General features: G+C 47.5%; 1 protein-coding gene across 1 annotated transcript in view; it reads right to left on the reverse strand.

Annotated features, from left to right (window-relative positions):
* Positions 1-1,896: 1,896 nt before the first annotated feature.
* c18h3orf33 (c18h3orf33 homolog (H. sapiens)) overlaps positions 1,897-8,995 on the reverse strand; it is a gene marked incomplete at both ends in the record, with an annotated part of 11,452 nt that continues 4,353 nt past the window's right edge. The window contains 2 exons of the mRNA XM_080531686.1: positions 1,897-2,139; positions 3,596-3,756. Of these exons, the coding sequence (XP_080387812.1) occupies positions 1,897-2,139; positions 3,596-3,756 (404 nt within the window). The remainder of the gene's footprint in view (positions 2,140-3,595; positions 3,757-8,995) is intronic.

Here is an 8,995-nt window from a genome sequence, read left to right on the forward strand (position 1 = left end):
ACCCCCACCATACCACCACACACACAATCCCCCACCATCCAGGGCTTTGTCTTTGTTTCTTGATACATGGGTAAATGAACATGAGACAGGACACTCGGTTGGTTCCAAACCATTCTCATGTTTGCATATTTATATTTAAAAAAAACATAATACAATAAAGATAATAAATAGTCAAAGAACAATTTTCCCGGGAGCATAAATATTGGCAAGTTAAATCAAGTTCAGTGTTTGTTCCTCTGTACACTTGTGAATGTTAACACATCATTTTCCAGAGATGTCCTCAGATCAGGCCCTTCACCCAGAGTGTGATTCAGAGAGTGTAGTAAGTTACAGTAAGTGTAGTAAGTTAGTTAGTTTGTCCACGGCTGCTCCAGTCTCATAGAGCCTGTCTGTTTACAGCCCTCTGGCGCCCTCCTGCATCAGAGAGTGATTGCTCTGAAGTCTGATGAGTCATGTGAGGTCGAACATCCCCCCTTTTATGATCTCTGGTCTTAGAGACCCTCCACTACAAACCCCAGAGAGAGAGAGAAAGAAAGAGAGAGAGCATCACATTCCTTTTTTGTTTTAGCTTTGGCAAATGTATGTTTCCCATGGCAATAAAGCCCTTTAAATTTAATTTAATTGAGAGAGGGACATACACACACACACACACACACACACACACACACACACACAGCTCCCATGGGGTCTGACTGGGGCCTATATAGGGTTTCACCTCTTGATTCGCTTTGTCTTTCAGATTTTGTGTTACTATAGCAACGGTGATCTCAGTGAGTGGGGGTAAACCAGCAGACCCCTACCTCTCAGTCGCCGTGACAATGCAAACCTCCCTTGCCCCCACACACCCTCCTATGGAGAGGGGGGGGGGGGGCAGGGGAACAGAGGGATTTGGGTTGGGGGTTTTGAAAGGGAAGTGAAAGGGCTTCAGTCTGGGGTGGTAATGACAAAATTACCCCAATCCTCAAAAAAAAAAAAGACCTACCGTAGTTTACCTAAATCAGTGTTGAAAACAGGATGGTCGAAAACAAAGGAATGGGAGAAGGATAAGACAAGTGAAAGAGTAATGCAGTTTATATTCAGAGGATAATAAGGTAAAGAGTTATCAAAGACAGTTTCTGATTGTTTTTGTCATTATTCCGGTCTCAGAGTGCTTTGTAAATCTGGCCATTTGGTATCTACATTTTTATTTAATTTAATTAATTTTGCCATTTAGCAGACGCTTTTAATCCAAAGCTATTTCCAATTACGAATTACAGGGACATTCCCCGTGGAGTAACTGAGGGCTAAGTGCCTTACTCAAGGGCACACTAGTAGTGGTGTGGTTTCAGGCGGGATTTGAACTCACAACCTTTATCACCCCTGGATGATAATCCCTGAATGAAGCATGGTCCCTCACCCAATTATCACTGTCCCAACACAATATACAGTATTTGGTCTCTTTTCACCTCAAAATGAAGTATACCATTACATGCCATACCCTCAATCCACTATATCAATGCAAGAAGATCAATATAAATTTCTCCAGATAAAACAAAATATCGTTTTGAATAATATATCTTTTTTAAAACATTGTTCACATATAATTAATATGAATTAATTGACCAACTGTCTAAAACGGAAAATAAATATGATTTTCTTTCAAATTAGACTATTCCTTGAGTCTTTTAGTCCTCATGAAGCCTTTGAACACATACTGTGCTGTCTATTGTGATCCAACCAAAAAACACTGTTATAGAAGTGGCCCATGGACAAGCCCGTGGACATCCCCCTCACACACTGAGCTGGGCTGGTTCTCTCCAAAGCTCCCTGGGCATATTGTATGAACCCTAACCCTAACCCTCTTTTTCCACCTTTGAATGGATGAGTGAATCAATCATGAATCAATCAACCAATCAATCATGTCTTCTTAAAGAGCCTCCTGATCAGTCTGACTAGTATGTTGTCCTTGGCCCTCTCTGCTAGGCTGTCCTCCTTCCAGAAGCCCAGCCCCTTCCTCTCGGCCTTCCCCTCTGCCCTGATCAGACGTTTGTGAAGCCGCCAGTGGAAGCGGGAGTCAGGCGCCAGGCCGTAGACAGGCACGGTGCGTGCCAGTCCCAGCTTCAGGACGTCTTCATTCACACAACGACTCCACAGTGACCCCTGGTGGTGAGAGAGGGGATAGAGGGGGAAGTTCCCACACACATTACAAATGACAAATTAGTCTCCTTTTTATGGACTCTGAAGTCATGTCTGGACCCTGAGAGCAAACCCAAGACACACTAACATAATCTACATGCACATAGTTATTTGTTCACTAATTATTATAGAATCAGTTTCACAGACTCGTGAGCTTGGAATTATAAGGTTCTATCTCCGTTTAGGGTAGTTCAGAGACATTGAGCGTTTTTACATTCCATTATGTTTTTGTGAGATGGAACCTTTGTATTTTATGAATTACTAACTCAAAAATGTAAACATTTTAAAAATAACACCACACAGGCATTAATAAACACCTAATGGATCAAATTATGTAAAAAACTCAATTTTGACAAAAATGGAGATAGAACCTTATAATTCTAACGTCACAGACTGGGTAATGACCATGCTGACAGACTGTCAGACATTGACATACTCCCAGCCACAGTGACTAGCCCTGTGGACTGCCAGACAGCCAGCCAGAGAGAGTATAATATAGTGAGTTTTAGTTTATAGTTTTATTTGATTGGCGCTTTTCTGGACACCCAAGTTCACCTTGCAATGAAAATACAATAAAAGTGCAATTAAAATCAAGGCGATAAAAATATACATTTGTCTTTGTCTTTCACAGGCCACATGTTCAAACATAATAACATAGGACAAACCAGCAGCAGCAAGACATGGACAGCATAAAATACAGGGTATCAAATTAACAAGATGGAGACAAACAGTAATAGGATATGCACAGCATAAAAACAGGGAATAGTGAGTGGTAGATGTGCTGGGGGAGAGTCTGCCAACCAGACAGGCAGGCAGACAGACAGACAGGCAGCCAGGCAGCCAGGCAGACAGGCAGCCAGGCAGACAAGACAGACAGACAGACAGACAGACAGGCAGACAGGCAGACAGACAGGCAGACAGGCAGATAAGACAGATAGACAGACAGAAAGACAGACAGACAGGCAGGCAGACAGACAGACAGACAGACAGACAGACAGACAGGCAGACAGGCAGACAAGACAGACAGACAGGCAGGCAGGCAGGCAGGCAGACAGGCAGACAGGCAGACAAGACATACAGACAGACAGACAGGCAGACAGACAGGCAGGCAGACAGACAGACAGACAGGCAGACAGACAGGCAGACAAGCAGGCAGGCAGACAGACAGGCAGACAAGACAGACAGATAGACAGACAGACAGACAGACAGACAGACAGGCAGGCAGGCAGACAGACAGGCAGACAAGACAGACAGACAGACAGGCAGTCAGACAGGCAGGCAGACAAGACAGATAGACAGAGAGACAGACAGACAGACAGGCAGACAGGCAGACAGGCAGGCAGACAAGACAGACAGACAGTCAGACAGGCAGGCAGGCAGGCATACAGACAGACAGACAGACAGACAGACAGTCACTCACCGTGCTGAGAGAGACCAGGCAGTGGAGAGTCTCCTCCTCCCTGCTGATGAGTCGGAGCCAGACTACCTGGGCGGGTCTCAGGTGCTGCTCCAGCCACGACCTCCCCTCAGGGGTCAGCTCCACCCCCGCCAGCCGCACCGCCAGGGGAGACGCACACACACCTGGCGACAGAGGAAGGGTCGGTCACACCCAATCCCCTTATCTCCTTTTTGCATAGCACTGCTGGTTGTCATGAGGCAGATATATTTAGAGGTTATGAGGTTACATTTTTTATATATACGGTTTATATAAAAAAAAATATTATTATATTTTGTGCAGGGAAATATTTTCAGTATGTCCCTTTAACTGGCCTGATTCAATATGTGTACATAAACAGCATATGGAGAGAGAAGGCCTGGGTCAGTATGGAGAGAGAGAAGACCTGGGTCAGTATGGAGAGAGAGAAAGCCTGGATCAGTATGGAGAGAGAGAAGACCTGGGTCAGTATGGAGAGAGAAAGCCTGGGTCAGTATGGAGAGAGAAGACCTGGGTCAGTATGGAGAGAGAGAAGACCTGGGTCAGTATGGAGAGAGAGAAGGCCTGGGTCAGTATGGAGAGAGAAGACCTGGGTCAGTATGGAGAGAGAAGACCTGGGTCAGTATGGAGAGAGAAGACCTGGGTCAGTATGGAGAGAGAAGACCTGGGTCAGTATGGAGAGAGAAGACCTGGGTCAGTATGGAGAGAGAAGACCTGGGTCAGTATGGAGAGAGAAGACCTGGGTCAGTATGGAGAGAGAGAAGGCCTGGGTCAGGTAAGACATGAACAAGAAGCAGAATCTGTGTGTCTGGGTCTCCAACCAGCTACAAGGCCCTGTGACTGATTCTAGCATCAGCAGCAGTTTTCAGACCACTGTTTCACAACCTCCGCTCTCAAAGATTATGTGGAAATGAGATGAGTAGATTACTGTATGGAGCTCAGCATCAAGATCAGCTTCACGTCACACAGTGAGAGATAACTGAGGGAGAGTACATATGACACCGCTGGCTTACAGGACATCACTGCTCACACAGTATTAGACACGGCGTCTGCAACCAACGGACAGACATCTTGGACCAGAATGGCTTCAATCACAAAGCTGAGCGTTCTACTGGCTGTTCTCATCAACACCATCCACGCAGACCAAGAATCAACATTCAAACAAAAGGTAAAGATTATACGTTTGAAACTCCTAAGGGGGCAAATTACTGTGTGATCTTCAAGTCCGTGGCTGAAGAGACCCTGCTGTTGTGGAACACATCTAACCCGTCACCTGAGAATTCTACACTGGCTGCAGAGTTAAAGGATCGATTAAAAGCTACATTCGAGAGTGACAATCAGACAGTTCTCTCTCTGGGGATCCACAATGTGACTCATTCAGATTCAGGGCTCTAAAGGGTGTTGGGAGGCTGGCAAAGTGTCACAGAACCACAGCATCAGACTCTCAGTCTGCAGTGGTGTGAATGAGAAGGCTATGTACCTGGCTGCAGGAGAGACAGTAGACCTGCCGTGTGAGACGGCAGCAGCAGGTGACCACCTGACTGTCCAATGGCTGAGGTGGTGGAGGGGCACCTGGAACTGGGAAAGAATGTTTCTGGACGAGAGCAGAACCCTGAACCCCCTCATGGAGGACCAAAGAGGCCGAGTACAGGTGGCTGACAACAGCTCCTCTCTCCGCATCACCAACTCCACCTTCAAAGACCATAACTATCGTTACTGCTGTCTGGTCCTGGATGGACAGCGTTGTGTTGGCAGTCACATGATAAACGTGTACGTCAGGCCAGGGCATGTTCTAGGCTCACCGGGGGAGGAGGCTGTGCTGCCCTGCTTCCATCCTGACGCCAATGGGACAGAGATGTGGTGGTGGACCCCTCATGGACCCCTCCGCCTAGCATCACCATCTCAACAGCTCTCTGAGGACGCCAGTGACCTCACTGACGAAGGGAAGCAGACGTACATGCTGGACGGAAGAGTGGCGGGAAAGTACTCCCTGGTCGTCCCTTCTCTGACGCCCAGCCACACAGGGGGTTATCTCTGTCGTCAATATGTCACTGGTGCCATCATCAAAGAGTATCTTCTACTGGTCTGCCCCCACCCCTGTTACAGTGTTCTACTCAGAGGGAGAGGAGGTTGTTCTCAGCTGTAACTCTCGTCTCACTGAGTCAGACGGGGTTGTGTGGTACAGACAGACTGCAGACAGACAGACAGGGTTGTGTGGTACAGACAGACTGCAGACAGACAGACAGGGTTGTGTGGTACAGACAGACTGCAGACAGACAGACGGGGTTGTGTGGTACAGACAGACTGCTCAGCATGATGGTGTCATTCTGGGCACACGTACATGGAGGAGCAAAGAGCAAACTCCTGGAGATTTGATTGGACGAATCAATGTGTCTCACTCCCTTACCACCCTGGTCCTCTCTAACCTCTCACTGGAGGACAGTGGTCAGTACTGGTGTGCTGTCTATGATATAGTTTCTTATTCTTATGTGTGTCACTCATCAAACAAGACCCTCCTAATCTATCAGGAGAAGGACCCCTTTGGCATCGACTCCGTGTTCTACGCAGTGTGGGGTTCCGTGCTGAGCTGTGTTCTGCTGGGGGCGGTCTGTGCTGTGGTCGCTGTGAACCTGAAGACCAGAAGAAGAGACCAGGCTTCTCAGAGGACCCTGAGGTGCAGAGAGGGGAGAGAAGACAGGGGAGAAGAGGAGGGAGTAGAGGTCATACAGAAGGAGAGAGAGGAGGAAACCAGTGTGTGAGCAGATAAGGCCAAATGTATGACATTAAGCAAAAGAGGTTATGGTTATGTTATGTTACTGTGTGAGGTGAAGCTGATCTTGATGCTGAGCTCCATACAGTAATCTACTCATCTCATTTCCACAGAATCTTTGAGAGCGGAGGTTGTGAAACAGTGGTCTGAAAACTGCTGCTGATGCTAGAATCAGTCACAGGGCCTGGTAGCTGGTTGGAGACCCAGACACACAGATTCTCCTTCTTATTCATGTCTTACCTGACCCAGGCCTTCTCTCTCTCCATACTGACCCAGGTCTTCTCTCTCCATACGCTGTTTATGTACAAATATTCACACACACAAACACACAGACACGCACACGCACACGCACACGCACACACACACACAGACACTTACTCTCTCACACACACACACACACACACAAACACACACACACACACACACACACACACACACACACACATACACACACACACACCTGAGGACAGGGGAAGGGTCAGACACACCCAATATCCCCCCCTATCACACACACACACACACACACACACACACACACCTGACAATAGAGGAAGGGTCAGTCACACCCAATATACTGTACCACTAGGTAGCGTACCTTGACTTTTACCATTTACATTTCAATTTTTGTCATTTAGCAGAGGCCTTATTCCAAAGCGACTTACAATCAATATATTTGACTGTGAATCAACTATCCACTAGTCATAGCAGTCGCCGTGCTCGAAGAAAGCATATTTTTTTACATTTAAAGACACAGGAGAAACAGTAGAGGGGGGTAGTAGATGTCTCAGGAGAAACAGTACAGACCTTCACCGTGTCATCTTGACATTCATGCACATTCATGTACAGTCAAAACTATTACCATTGTTCTCTTGCTGCTGCACTGTCAAGGAACCAAAGCCTAAGAATTTGACTCTCTTATACTTGTATAATGGGATGTAACAATAAACTTTATTCTGATTCTGAATGCGTTGATGGATTAAAACAGCACAGTGACCAATGTGTGGTTGTGTTCTATTGCATAAACCTGAGTGGGATAAAGTTCAGTTCCTGACACGCAGACAGACAAACTATAGACACGGCAGACATACTACTGTGTATGCAAAGCTAGAGGAAATTAGATATGCTATACAATGATAGGCAAAGGCAGTCAAACAAAACTACAGTACCTTCATAGTTGTCACGCCCTCTACATCTAGGTAGTGGGCAGTGCCTCTCTCTCTCTTTTCTCTCTCTCTCTCTCTCTCTCTCCCCTCTCTGGAAGAGCTGTACAACACACGCTGCCTCAGGAAGGCCTCCAAGATCTCCAGAGACCCATCCCACCCTGGGAACGAACACTTTGCTCGGCTGCCCTCGGACAGGCGGTTCAGGACCACGTTCGCAAGGACAAACAGACTGAAGCTCAGCTTCTACCCCAGGGCCATTCAGGCCCTGAACACAGCAAAGACCTAGGTTCTAGGCCCTGGACAATCTAGACAATTTGATGGCAGCTACTAGATTGAAATCAAGTGCAATACTGAAACACAACTGTGAACATTTCAAACCTGCAAACTGCGACACTTTAAATGAATGTGCAATAACACTATGTGCAATATGACAACCCTCGGGTACATAAGGTTCAGAGATAGGAAATGTTAGAATAGGTATAGCATAGCATAGAGTACAGCACAGTGTTTTATTTGTATAGTATAGTATAGTGGATAGTGTACATAGCCTTTATTTATGTAAACCAGCTCTTTTCCCTTCTTGTTTTTAGTTTTTTTCCTAGCACCAGGGGAGCCCCCCCTCCCAAATGTTGTTGTTTGGTACCTGTACTATATCAATGACAATAAAGACCATTCATTCATTCATTCATTCATTCATTCATTCATTCTCTCTCCCTCTAATTGGCAGGAGTGGTTTCAGGTGTGCAGTGTTCCGGCTGTTCCCTATTACCTCATCGTTAGCCCTGTATAAAGACCCGGTCCAGCCTTCACTACACTGCCGGATCATAGCTTCAGTTCCACTTCTGTTCAGCCTGACTCCTGTTGCCTGCCTGCCTGCCTGCCTGCCTGCCTGCCTGCCTGCCTGCCTGCCTGCCTGCCTGCCTGCCTGCCTGCCTGCCTGCCTGCCTGCCTGCCTGCCCTACCGGTCTGACCCCTGCCTGCCTAACGACTAGTCCTCCTGCCTAGCCCCTGCCTGCCTGCCGACTACCCCGACTGCCTACGCCCCTGCCTGCCTACCGACTACCCCTCCTGCCTTACCCCCTGCCTGCCTGCCGACTACCCCTCCTGCCTAAGCCCCTGCCTGCCTGCCGACAACCCCTCCTGCCTAACCCCCTGCCTGCCTGCCGACAACCCCTCCTGCCTAACCCCCTGCCTGCCTGCCGACAACCCCTCCTGCCTAACCCCCTGCCTGCCTGCCGACTACTCCCCCTGCCTGACCCCCCGCTTGCCCTACGACCATTCTCTGCCTAACCCCTTAAATAAATATACCTTATTTACTTCAATCAGTCTCTGGTCTGTGTCTGCACTTGGGTTCCCTATCTGACCGTAACAATAGTACTTCAAATAAGTGTTTTGTTTGTAGACTGTGGGACATCTGTGGACATTGTGAGGACATTGTGGTCCTCTGTGGCT

Source organism: Nansenia antarctica (assembly GCF_963989245.1).
Source record: "Nansenia antarctica genome assembly, chromosome: 5".
Classification (NCBI taxonomy): domain Eukaryota; kingdom Metazoa; phylum Chordata; class Actinopteri; order Argentiniformes; family Microstomatidae; genus Nansenia; species Nansenia antarctica.